Below are 14,490 nucleotides of genomic sequence, written 5' to 3' on the forward strand. Positions count from 1 at the left end.
CCTTCACATAGTCATGGTTCAATCCCCACTCTGTAAATCACACAACCCCTTTTATTGGCTGCTCACCTGCAGCCTAATCAGGCAGCTCCCTACAGCTGGCCAAATCAAACCTTAAAGGAGATTTACTCCAAAACAGCATTACCTGCTGTAAAACCAGGTATTTTACCTTGGGCCATTTGTATCCCACCTTAAATACTGGTGGAAATACACCAAATAACGCTCTCTCACAGTATGTTGGGAGCTGTATCCCCTCCCTTTGCTTATATATTAATATAGGGGTTGGGGCAGTATACTGTGCATCTCTTTTCTGGTCTATTGCTTGGTAGAGTGGGGCTTACCTGGATCTGTTACATTCACACACCCTAGGGCCAATGATGTCCGGCAGCATTGCTAACCACTGTGCTACCATGTTGCCCTGTTACACTGTAGAGATGCAGAAGCAGAGATATAGTGAATTTCCATATAGATGCAGTTATATAGACAATATATATTATGATGCATAAGGAATGTGTATTTGAGGAGTGATACAGTTAATACACTTGTAACATTGTGTGCCACTGCAGTTTCACCATTTGTGTTATTGAGCAAAGAAAGTCCTGTTCTGCACCTTTGTATATACATTGTCAGTGTATATTCCCAGCTTCTGAGAAAGAGAATGCACGGGGGAGCATGCTTGCAATTCAGTGGAGGTTCATGAGAAAAAATAACCTGTTTCAGTTCTCCTTGCTCATAATTTTGGGGGTGCATACATGCCATCTAAGAGTCATGGGCAGTGTTTTGCATTGACCTTTTTTTAGCTAGAGCAACTTACTGAAAAACAAATGCCTCATTCAGTTTCAGTTTATTCTTTTCTTGATCTACAGTATGTGGTACTGCTTTCTGCTCTTATCTAGTCTTTCCCCTGCTAATGGTCTCTTTTAAATTTTAATTCAGTTCCAATTCAGCTCTTAAGGTGGCAATGCACAGGCAGATCGAAGAAGCCACTTTGGCCCCCTTAGATCTATTCTGCAGTTTATCAGCTTGTGTATGGGGCCCTCCGACGGGCCTAACCAACCATTACCTGTCTGAAAATGACGAATGGGCAGGTTTGATTGTAATGTTGGATAGAGGGCTGCAACAGCTTGTTGATTCGGCCCATGCCTGTATCCCAATTGTTATAGACAGAGTATGGCCAGCTTTACTTGTTTTACTTTAATATTTATCAGCCTCTGTCTAGTTTAACTACATTTTCCATTGGCAGTCTCCTTTTGAAGTCATAGCTGTCTCTCTGCAGGTCTTGATTGATTTAAAAGACGAGATGAAATTATATGAAAATCCAACAGTTTTTAGTTGTGATTCCCCATCAAGATTTAAGCCTTTATGCAAGCAATGGACTCATTCCTAGCAGACATTACGAGTAATTGATAGGAATGCTGATGCTTTCAAATGGAGTTGCTCATGTTTTCTGTCAGGAAGACAGCATGAATGATTTGGTTGCATCGGGGAAAAATATTAAAAGTACAGTATTAAAGCAGAGATCTCGAAAACTGAAAGTAAAAATGGACAGTTTTGAAACTGCTTTTTTATATGTCCATTACAGCTTGCCTTAATATAAGTGAGTGAGTGTATAATTACAGTTTACTCTGCCCTAGTCTGACTTTGCTGGGTGTCAGCACTCCTTTTTGTCCCACTCCATTTTTATTTTGTACTGGATTCAAAAGTAGATGAAAGTTGGATGAAGACACACAGAGAAGAAGAGTTAGAAAAGAATGAATTGAAAACACTTTGATCTGTTTTAGTTTCTTTTCTAACTCTCTCCTTCTCTCTGTGTGTCTTTATTTAATTCTCCTTTGCTTTTGATCTCCCCAGGCTTCTTACCCCTTATTTTTTTAGCTTTTTGCCTGCGTTGCTGTCAGTCACTTTCTATTCATACCAGCACAGCTTGACCTCGTATGATATTGGACCAGTCGGCCCATGGGCTGAACAGATGTATATTATATATCACATACCCTGCATGGCTGCCTTTTCTTTTGTTCTCTATGTTCAGGCCGACAGTCCAGAGATTTTAAAAAATTCCTCTTCCACAAACTGATTCATATGCCATTTAATCCCTCAGCCCTATTTCTGTTCTGTCCTCTTTTACTTCTTTTTTGTTCTTTTTCCTGTCTGGCCCAACTCCCATTGCTTGAGTGTCTGTCCTTTATGTGATCTTGGTCTCTCTCTGCCCTTGCTTTTTCTGCTCTTGTCACTTTGGCCTAAATCTGTTCTCAGTGCAATTTTTTTCTGCCCTGTATTTTCCTGTTCTGGTATGATTTGATTCAGTCTAAAAGCCTATTCTCTTGTTTCATGTCTCCTTGCTCTTTGTCTTTGTTCGGTATGCTTAGTTTAACATTGCATTGCAATTTTCTCCGAATTTTTCTTCGTTTCTTTGATATATCATTTGTGTGCCAATACAGGTTCATTTAAATATTTCTTTCTGTGGCTTTTCACTTCTCTCTACCTTTACCTTCTTTCACTTTTCTCTTTGTTTGCTCTTTTTGGGTCATTTCTCCTTCTTTTTCTCATTCTTACACGCAAACTGTCTCCTGTGTTTTCCTTTGTCCCATTCTCTTAGCTAAGTCAGTGAGTCTTTTTTCCAGTTCCGGTAGCCCAATGAACAAGGATGTTTTTTGTGACAATTTGCTTTCTCCCATTCGTTCCCTCAGATATTGTCTCTCATTTTCTTCTGTCTTGCATCATGCTTCTGGGCTGACAGCATCTCTTCCACCCTTCGCTTGCTAGAGCTCTGCTGCAGCCCATGATGGGGTGTTGCAGCGATTTGTAAAGACATATCTGTTCTATCATTTAATAAAAAGATGATGTTTGTATCTTCCTCTGTCATATGTCATCCTCTTATCCATTAAGTTCTGATCTTCCTCTTCACTGATACAGTTTTGATAAAATCTGTTCAAATCCCCTTCTGAGCTCCGCACTAGGAGGGAATCACGTCTGAAATTGGTGGAGCAGAGCAAGCACACCGCCCATTCCTCTGTATTATTACTAATAGCCCTGATTGCTCCAGAGCTGCTCTGAATTAATTAGCTGTATTTTGTTAATTGGTACAAATGAGAGGCATGAATAGAAATCTGAATGTGTGGTATCTGGTATGAGACTCCCAGTCCTGATTTTTTGTTGACACTATCTTTTATGTTAAGAGGATAAGGGACCAAGCTGTGGTTTGGCACCTGTATAGATATTCCTGCCTGATCTGCATGGCTTAACTAAAATAGACAATGGGGATGTTAGGTATGGTCCTAATGTCTTTGGTCAGAAATGAAAGCCGTTTACAAACCAATAGCACTTCTGTGTGCTGTGCCTCCTGTGTGATGCAGATAAGGCATGTAGAAGGCTAGAAGACACATGAGATCAGTTATGGTACATTGTATTGCAGTGTGTCTGCTGGCTGCAGCTATGAGGGAACAGGATACAAATTGTATCCACGTAACTGCGTACAAATAACCTACTCATAGTTAATCAGGGAAATGTGTCTCCCAAGAAAACACAAAGCATTATAAGGCTGTCTTTGTGGGTGGCTCTTCTCTTATTATTGAATATTGTCCCTGTCTTAAACAAAGCAATTCTGTGGAAATAATATTTTTCACTTGTAAATGTGTAAGAATATTTTGCCAAATTGTTTTGCCATTTAATTGAATTCAAAGTCATATTTCATTTTTTCATAGATGGCCAAACCCATTTAACAGAGGAAGGGTTACTATAGAAGCCCCCTGCTTTAGTAACACACAGATTTTCCCCTGACTACACACCCCATTTTCTGAACCTATGAATATCAATGAATTGAGCAGCCACTAATGACACGCCGAGGCACTGAAAATATGGGGTTATTTTCTTTCAAATTTCAAGTTTATTTTCAACCCTCCCCACTTTTGATTTTCTTTCGCATGGTGGGGAGAGGCTGGACAGAATGAGTATGTTTAGAAATACCTCATTAAAATGGAAATATGTGTATGGTGGGGGCAGCAGATCTCCTGCAGTGTTTGAAAAAAAAAAAACTCTTATGGCTGAAGTCTTTGCACACTGTCACCCTGCCCCTACTGTAACTAGTATACATTTCTGTCTGTCACTGTGCTTTCTTCAGAATGATACACACAGCTTTGTGTCACCCTACTCCTCCTCACACTGAGATCCATGGCTCTGTGTCAGGTTATTTCTTGTTAAGGAGGACCAGTGATTAAGGCCACACTGACTGGTATTTATTAACAAAGAGAAATATAATTTTCTTTTACTTCCATGTGTTGTGTGTACTGGTTGTAATACATAATCTGTGAACTGAATTTGTTATCGTACTAATGAGTTATTTACTTCCCCTAGTTATGCAATCTAAATTCTCTTACTTTGCCTTAAATTATAAAGCATGTATAGCATAATTACAACCCATAATTACATGCTAATTAATGTTAATATTTACATCGTAATGTGAATATTACATTGTTTTTTGGATTGCTGCAGCTCACTTTTTTAGTAAACCATTACTGTGCTAATGAAATAACATAATTACCTCTTTCTTTACAGCCTCATTATACTTTTAATTACCAAGTATTGATTAAGTGCTGTTCCAACTTTTATATACATGAACTGAAGATCCATCCTCCACTGTACACACATTGTGATCATCTTAAAGGAAGTGTGCTTGTTGCCCAGAATGCATAGGATTGCCATAGTATTTGGTGTGTAGAGACCCCATAAGGAAAACAGGAAAACATTTTTTTTAAATGACACTTTGCAAATCAGCCTGCAATGTATGTGTTGTTGGAGCTCCTAATAGTAAGTTGATCCAAGAAAACCATATAATTTTGAAAAACACACATTCTAAATTGGTAAATGGCTTTCTACTCTAAACATTTAAAACAAATTTAAAGCAAATTTAAAACACTTTAACACTATATTTACATCATCTTATCTGCTACATGTTCTGAGGTACAAAGATAAAATGTAATAAATATTGATGCCAGAGGTCTTCTGAACTGTTTGATGGCCAGTATGCAGTGTTACAAAATTGTGTGACATGAAAAGCCCGCAAAACAAATAGTCCACACAAAAGGTTTATAGACAAATCAAGAAATCTAAAACAATGCAGAATGCAATAAAATTAATAATTCAGATATTGAATACATTAAAAACAAATCACACAATTTTTGTAATCCCTCATATCTCATTTTTATTCTCTAACCCTTTTGTTGTAAAGTGGTGCATAATCTGCGGGCTCTATTTAAATATATATTTTGGTTGATCCTGCAGGAGGAAACTTTGCAAGACTTCGGAAAACAAAGCATTGTGTATGCCTTCCCACCGGTGATTGACTTTTTGCCTGTGGGAAGGCATTTTGAGAAGATTAGTTGCCCACGGTGGGCGAGATTAAACACTGGTGACTAATCTACCTGTGGGCCATGGCCCATAAACACCAGAGTAAAGGGTGGCATAGATTGTGATGCCCAACTCATTGTCTGGCTTCAGATAAAAGGATTAGTGGGCATTTGTTTTCATACAAGATTTAGCTAATACTGTGCTACAATGAAGCTTTCACACTTTCCACACTAGGAACATGCTTGCTGTGGATCCCATGTGCTTCTTCAGTCTAATTGTCTTGTAGTTGTGTATGTTTCCTATTTTAATAATAAAAGATGGGTAGTACAGGTATTGGACCCCTTATCTGGAAACCCACTATCCAGAAAGTTCCGAATTACGGAAAGGCCATCTCCCATAGACTCCATTTTAATCAAATAATTCACATTTTTTAAAAATTATTTCCTTTTTCTCTGCAATAATAAAACAGTACCTTGTACGTGATCCCAACTTAGATGTAATTAATTCTTATTGGAGGAAAAACAATCCTATTGGGTTTAATTACTGTTTAAATAATTTTTTTGTAGACTTAAGGTAGGAGATACGAATTACGGAAAGACCCCTCATCCGGAAAACCACAGGTCCCAAGTATTCTGGATAATGGGTCCCATACCTGTACTTAAATTTATTCATAGTCTTTATGACCATATTTTTATATTTTATTTGAAGAGTGCCACCATTTTCCACAACAAGATGCAGGCACACTAACGTGAGATGTGCTGAGCTCTTATCTAGCTTGCTTTGAATGGGCAAGATGCTGTAGCCTAGCACTGTGCGCTTAACCTTGTATCTGATACTTCTTTCTCTGCCAGTAATTCAATTCCTCCTTATCACTTGCCAACCTAATACTAAGGTGTTCATTGTTTACCTTATTAACCGTGCCTGCTTGTTTATATGGAGAAAAATATTTATATAATAGATTCTACTTGCAGAACAGGATTTAATAGACAGAAAATGTTTTGTACAAGATATAAGACTATTGTGATTTAATTTCTATAATTGGCATTTTAATTGCCTCTGATGTTTTTTGGGTTAGAACAACTGCACAAAATGTTATTAGGTTGGCTGGCTTTATGAAAAGTCATAAAGGGAATACAATTAAGAACAGAAATTCACATTTTGCTGTGTAATAATGTTCATTTGACAGTTATTCCATTGCAAATATTAATTGTGCATAGCATTTTTTTATGAACTTCTTAGAGGTGGTAGGGACCATGGGGTTTTCCCCAAATCACTGCTTTTTTAGTAAGAATTTTTATTACATACTCTGCACACATTCTTTTTTTCTGGTGCTGTGTGAGTTGGTTAACACAACTGTGTGGAAGAGAAGGCTGTGCATAATAATGATATATACACGTGCAAGGATCAAGAGACATACACCATTTCTCCTTTTGTGATTAAAGTTTGATCACAGTTTTACTGAAGATTATGTTAACCAAAGTCCTTGCCATCATTTACTTATCCATATGTAACCTCATATTAATTCTGATGGCAAGGACATAGAATCACCTCCCTAGCTGTGACAATATCAAAATTATAATATCAAGTTCACTAAAATAATATATTGTTTAACTCAAGATTGTTTAAATACCTGCAAAAAAACTATTGTGTTTATTTGCAGCATGATCAACAGACAATAACTGGGGAAGAAAGAGATAGGCTGGGTAGAGCTTCCTTTTCTAACTGGGAGACCAGTAGCCACAGCCCAGATCCCTGATTTAAATAATGCCTTCATATCCAAACCCTACAGTCCTGCCCTACTTCCTCACTTTTGTCCCACTTTTCTGATGGAATCTGTAAATACTGTGTCATAGTGCTCTGTTATAAAGATAGCTAGGTTCTTCTTTAAGGATAAATCCAGCCATAACTATTTTTACCCATATAAATGTATGAATGTTATGTTAGTGAAATAGAAAATTTTGGGGTGCAATTGTGCAAGTACAGAAAACAACACTGCATAAAAATGCATAAGTATAGAGTGTGATTATCTTTTCAATTGTGCTGTAAGCAGGGAATTTATTTTATTTGGAGACACTCTGAACAGAACTTTTCCATTGTCCTGAGATACAAGCAGTAGGCTCTCAATGACAATGTCTGCCAATAAAAGTGTAGCACTTTTCCTTTGACATTTGTCCAAACCAGGTAACTTAGAGCAGCAGCTGATGAGTTTGACAGGATAAGGGTTTGATGTCAGTTGAAAGTAATGATTAGAGATAATTTGCTGTGCAATGGATCTGTCAGTGCCTAATGAAGCAAGAATGCTTTTCGTCAGGTGGACCCAGAGAGTGTCTTTGGTGGGAGGGGAGAAAAAAAAATCAGGCCAAAAAAAGAAATTGCTCTAATTGAGACTCTGAAGAGATAAATAGTAAAGTTTAGAACAGCTGGAAATTGCTTTGAAAGGAAACTTTAAGGATTATTTATCTTCTCAGGTGGTCTCTTGTCACCATGGAGACACTGCCAGGAAAAACACGAGAGTCAAGGTTTTCTTGTGGACATCCAAAGGGGAGTGATAAGTAGGCACACGGTTCAGAATTTGGTGGGAGGAGGAAATAATAGAAGGGGGTTGGGAAGCTTTTTTAGAAGGTGCAGCATGGAAAAATATACAGAGGACATCAATGATCCTTAAAATTGAGGGAAAAGGAAAGGGAAATGAAGCTTAAAAAAAGCTTTCCCACAATTTTTAGAAAGGGAAGGTGTGTACATGGCTAATTTACAAATTGGGAAGCCTACAGTGTAAATATATAATATCACTGAAGACCTTAGCAGTATTCTTCAGTGCATATTCATGGCTTGTGTAATATACATATATAATACATAAGATCCATGAATATCCTGTTACTTATATCCTTAAAAATGGTGCTCAGTGATGTCATCAGTTATAATCGGTGATTAGTGATGTCATTTTTCACTGACAAATTACACTCACTGAAACTTGTGTATTATCATAAATAATGTACCCCTTGTTGTAAAATATGAGGATATAAAAAGTCAACTTAGAGTTCCATAACCTGTATAGAAGCAGTTATGCAATTACATGCAAGTTACGCAATGCTGGCTTCATGGTTATTAAAATAAACCTCTTCTATTCTGTCTCCATGTGGTTAGTACCACAGTGCATTTCTTGTTAACCATTATTCCAACTTAATAATGTGAGAATCTTTGAAATCTGTACTATTTAGGCCTTGCTACAAAGAAACTCTGAGCTTTCAAAATGCATGATGGCAACTTGTGCGTCCTTATTCTGCCCCAGACTGTTTCTCACTGGAAAACCAAGAGAAAAAGCAGTCTCTCTATGCCACCTGGCTAACCATAATCAGAAAGAGCACATTGTCCATTCCTATCTGAATCTGAGGAAACTTGTGCTCAGCACAATGTGACATTCTGCAATGGTCTGTCAAATGAAGACTTTGCCTAGATTTAGTCTTTCCATGCATACACAAATCTGCTTGACTTTTCAGCCTCTTCATTTCTTTTATTACAAAATGGGACTTATTTATTTGATTATTTTCTGCTACCTACCTTTTTAACATTCATGCACATTCCATGCAACCTTATTGCATTTTTTCTTTCCGAAGTCATTTTGTCTTCCTGAAGGATCTCACCAATTTATTGAGGTAGAGTTCCACTCTCTTCTAGCATGAAAAGTGCCTTCTCAGCATCCTAACTCTACTCTTCTGTTCCTTATCTTTTCATTTCTCCCCCTCGCCTACCTTCTATCTCTCATGTTAGCGTCTCAGAATTACTGATTAATTAACTTCAAACATGAGGTGCCTTTGAGGCATGGAGCTGATAAGATGCTGGAACAGGCACTGACAGTATAGGATATTGTTGGCGCAGCAGTGGGAGTTAAAGAGATGATGCCTTAGATTACATGGTAGTTTACATTGATTATTAGAAGTTTTCTAGAAAACAGGTTTGCTGCCAATTTACCTATTGTGGAAATATACTAGTAATATACAAGGGACTGAGATTAACCCAGCCTTTATGCATCATTTACCTTGCATGTTAATCTTTTTTAGAAGCAAAGTAACCAGAAACCCAACACCATGTATTGTGTTCCAGCTGCCATTTACATACTAACAACTTTTAACATTCCTGCTACCTCTTTTATAAATGGGGACATTTAAAAATACTAATGTAAACTACAACTTGCTGTATAAGTGTGTTTTACAGCACATATGCCGGGCTAGTGTGGGCATGCAGCAACGCCTTCCAAACAGCTTGTACCCGTGACTGATAATGAAAGTAATAGGTACCACCTCCAGTGTTATAGCAGTTACGCAGTCTAAGTCCAACTAAATGGCATATATATATAGATGGCATGCTGTCAGAAAAAAAATATACCCTTATCATCTGTTTGTTTTACTCAATAGGTAGTAAATCTGAGGGTATATCTTATAATGTGGGCTCAGCATACTGCTTGCTTTGACAGTCTTTGTGTTCAGAGTAAGCCTCTGCAAGGGCAGACTATATTGCTGATCCCTTTAATGAATACATGCAGATACTAAGGGGCACATTTACTAATCCTCGAATCCGAATCCCGAATGGGAAAAAAACAGATTGGAAATGAAAATTTTGCGATTTCTTCGTGTTTATTATTTGTCGTGACTTTATAGTATTTTGCGCAATTATTTCGTCGCCGTCGTGATTTTTTCGTATTGCGCTATAGTAAACGGCGGAAAAACCAATCCGAATTTTTCCCGACGGCAACGAAACAGTCGCGGAAAATATACGATAAAGTCGTAACAGCGTCGAAAAAGTCCCGCAAAATACGAAACAATCGCGACGGCGACAAAAAAAAAAACGCAAAAATATTGATCATTACAAAAAAAACGCATTCGGACACTTTCGGACGTTCGTGGATTAGTAAATGTGCCCCTAAGTGTTCTCTGCACAAAGTCAATCCTTATCTTTACAGTAATATGAGAGAAACTATACCAATAAACTATTGTCTCTTATGAATTGCTTGGAGAAGAAATTCATTGTTTTCCCTTTTATTTAGCATTTTATTTTCTAAAGTGGGGGAGCTAATCTTATAGTGCAAGTATTTCTTACCCTTTACTGTTACTGCCATCACTGTGCAGTGTAGAGCCAATAGGCAACAGGCCTCTGCTGATTTCAGCACCATGGGGAGCACCAGTTCATGTTAAGAAGCATCTTCATTATTCCTACGTAGTTTCAAAGGCAGGGAATATTAAAAATAACTGCCTATTTGTCTTGATGATGATGATTTTTGTGGGGGGCTATTATTATATGCAGTGTGGCTAAATTGCAAACAATTGCAATGGACTCTCGATGATACTGCAGTAACACTATTGGTCTTTCTGGACATAAAATCTGGTCAGTCAGTTCCTCTAGCTGCAAGTGGGGAAGAGATTGGGCTTCTACAGGTGCCACACTAATCTCCCACTAACTTGCACAAAAATTGCCAGGTGAATGTTTACATTATTTAAAATTGTACAGTGCTGCATATCCTAGTAGCGCTTAGTAAATAAAGTTATACATACCATATTTGGTATATATAATCTTCATAAAAATTGGTACTTGATTGTGTGCTTATGACTAAATAAACATGTAACTGGCTTATTTCTGTTTTGCAGCTGGTGCTACATACATTTTTGGGAAAAGTGGGGGTCTGATCCTATACACCTGGCCACATAACGACCGGCCTAGCACTCGAACAGATCGCCTGGCTGTGGGCTTCAGCACTACTGTGAAAGAAGGCATCCTTGTACGCATTGATAGTGCTCCAGGACTGATGGACTACCTGCAGCTACACATAGTAAGGCACTGCTTTTGAATATACAAGTATTGTGTCCCTTTTCAAAGTAGTCAATTAGTAACATGCTTCTATGGAATTAAGGCCATGTTTTGTGTAGGAGGATGGGAATGTGACCTTGTGCATGAGAATTTGGTTGCAGGTTCTTTGTAGAATGACTGAAATGGAAGCTCTTTTTAGGTTAAGGGGAAAATTTGCTAGAAGGGATACTGTCATCAAATAATTTCATAAATGTTAAAGGACATGTACACCCCCACAAAAACAATTAATCAGTGAACATCCTCTTTAAAATCTATAAACACTTGCCACACTGGTTGTTCAAAGGTTAATATTAGAGCTGCAACATTGTCTTAATTCCTTTGTTTTTCATCTCCTCTTCTAACTCACTCGGCCCCCTCCTTTGGGAATTTACTTTGGCTGTTGGCTACTGGGCATGCTCACTAAGATAAGGCAGTGAATCTTCACAGCTTAGATTACTAAATACGCCCACTCCAGACTAGTCACCAATGAAGAGATGGAATTGCTGGTTCCCATAGAAACTCTGCTTTAGCTGTTTGCTCCTATTTTTGATACAGATGATGTGTCAGAGGGAAAATGGCCACTGGGTAGAAGCTATAATTGTAACAGTGAAAATGTAATGGTGATGGAGAATAGAGGAGAACATAGAACCAAAAACCTTTTTAATTCCCTGCTTGGATATGCGTAATGGAATTCATGAATAACAATGCAGGGCTTTCTATAACTCCTACAGATATACTATTAAATAACTTGTAGGTATTATATTTTCATTGTGTAAGATTTGTTTAGGTTTATTTCATAATCCCACTTCCTCCTCAAAGCTTTTTCATCAGTTTTAAGGTAGCTGTGTGTCTAAAAGTCCATGAATGATCAGACTTTGCCAAATGGTTTACGGAAACCTCTTGGCCAATCAAGCCAGTAGGTGTATGGGATCACTGGCCAGCTTGATAAAATAATTACATATTAATAGTTTGAATAGCAGGAAGATAACCCCCCTTATTATATTTATTCCCCTGTAGTATGCACAACCAAGCAGGGGACATGGTTGAGGCTGCTGAGTCTTTTTATTGTTATTAGTGAGTTTAAAGAAGACCTCCCGCTATGTTTTGCCTTCACTGTTTGACCACTGCCAACTGACCTGTAAAGGTAGAATTCATTTCTGCTTCCACATGGTGGTCACATAATTCCTTGCATCAATCTTGCAAAACTTTAAAAAATAAACAGAGAATGATTTATAACCATCTCTTGCAGAAGAAAATGATTAAGAATCCATATTTGCATGTAACTGTTCATATTAATATTGCAGTGGATATAAATAGTTATTTCCCTGCCTAATACTTATCGTACATCGAGGGGTCACTTAATGACAGAACCTTCCTGAACATTAATTCATGGATGTGTCATTTTATGACCAGCTCAGCGATTTGGGACTGGGATTGTGCAGAGGGCGTGTATGGGACCAGATGTGACATTCATACCATGGCTGGCTTGGCAGTGCAGCAGATGGTTGCACTGTATCTGTACCTGCCACTATCAGGCTTGTTCTTCTGAGTAAGATTAATAGCCATTTCACTCTGCTTTTTTTTCCAACCCCTATTATGCACAGTACTGTTTCCTAATGCATGAGACTGGGCAGATGACAAGCACTTGTTTTTTTACAGAATAAAACTGAGAGAGACCATGGATCAGGCACACCTTTTCCATAACTTGAAATACTTACTGCTTCCAAATTTCCAGACTCGCTGCCCCAGAGTGAATTATATATCCCCGTGTCCCTGCTTATGAGCTAATGCCTAGACACATCCAGGAATGAATGAAATAAGGAATTTGGTATCTATGCTGCTGCAAGTGTATAGCAAATTAAAATATTACCCCACATGAATAAAGTTATACACAAAAGGGCTCATTTATAATCATGAGCTCACTGTGCACAAAACAAAGAAGTAACTTTTTACCCATGTAATGCAGATTCCCCTTTCATCCCAGAATTCCAGCCTAATAACAGAGGCCTGCAACACAAAGTATGCTAGAAGTTGTGCTCCAATTATCCATGGACACAAATATTTATTGGTAAATTAAACAGAAGTAGCTTTCAGCTTTTTGGGTTGGTAAGCAATTATTGCGTGGGTTAAGATAATAAGCCAGTTAAAGGACACGTCAACCCCAAAAATAGGTTTTTGCCAAGTAAAAGAAATGATAATTCTAAACAACTTGTATGAATTTATTAAATTTTTTTAGTGCTTTAAAAGTTATTAGTAAATGTAATTACTATTGAAAGCAGCATTTGCTGAACCCCTGGTTGTTACTTTTTAAACAAGGTTGCAAAGATCAGTGTCCTCCAGCAAGGCAGGTCTGTCAGTCTGCTGCCTTGTGTTACATTGTTTCAAGAGTCAGAGCCCTCAGGTGCAATTCATGTATACCATGGATGATAGTGTTTATTCCTATAGTATATGTATTATTATCTGGTATTTATATTGCACCAGCACATTTCCACATTGCTTTACAGAGATAACACATTATTCATATCAGGCCCTGCCCAATGAAGCTTACGGTCTAATGCCTCTATTACATTGACACATAGTCACACATGGTCAGCAGCACGTTACACTGCTTGTATGTTTTTGGAGTGTGGGAGGAAGAGTACCCAGGGGAAACCCACACAGACACTGACCATACAGAATACTGTGCAGAAAGTGATGGCTGGAATTAAACTCAGGACAGCACAGAAAGGCAGAAGTGCTACCCACTGAGCCACCATAGTAATTGAGTATTTATTGAAACTGAAATTGAAATTCAAATTGTATTAATCGTTGTCACAGCATTACTGGCATTGTATGAATAGAGATCAGTAGGCATTGTTGCACTATATATATTATAATATATCCCTAGATATATTTTGTGATAACTGCATGGGGACTGCCCCAGCATAGAACTTTACACGATGGCTATCCTCTTTACAGGTATGGGATCTGTTATCTGGAAACACGTTATCCAGAATGTTCTGAATTACGGAAAGGCCATCTCCCCATAGACTCCATTATGATCAAATAATTCTAATTTTTAAAAATGATTTCCATTTTCTCTGTAATAATAAAACAGTACCTTGTTCTTGATCTTAACTAAGATATAATAAATCCTTTTTGAGGCTAAACAATCCTGTTGGGTTTAAATCATGTTTAATTGATTTTCAGTAGACCTAAGGAATGGAGATCCAAATTACAGAAAGATCCCTTATTTGGAAAGCCCCTGGTTCCAAGCATTCTGGATAATAGATCCCATATCTGTACTAAATATGTATGGCTGACTGAGGGCAT

General features: G+C 37.8%; 1 protein-coding gene across 18 annotated transcripts in view; it reads left to right on the forward strand.

Moving 5' to 3' along the window:
* The window catches only part of nrxn3 (neurexin 3), a 290,056-nt gene that overhangs the window by 208,731 nt on the left and 66,835 nt on the right, over window positions 1–14,490 (forward strand). For all 18 annotated transcript variants that reach the window (XR_001925157.2, XR_001925158.2, XR_004219588.1 and 15 more), the window contains one exon: window positions 10,980–11,161. Coding sequence is in view for 15 of the 18 variants with exons in the window: in XM_031890853.1 (XP_031746713.1) it covers window positions 10,980–11,161 (182 nt within the window). In the remaining 3 variants the exon portion in view is untranslated. The remainder of the gene's footprint in view (window positions 1–10,979; window positions 11,162–14,490) is intronic.

The sequence above is a fragment of the Xenopus tropicalis genome, chromosome 8, assembly GCF_000004195.4.
Source record: "Xenopus tropicalis strain Nigerian chromosome 8, UCB_Xtro_10.0, whole genome shotgun sequence".
Classification (NCBI taxonomy): domain Eukaryota; kingdom Metazoa; phylum Chordata; class Amphibia; order Anura; family Pipidae; genus Xenopus; species Xenopus tropicalis.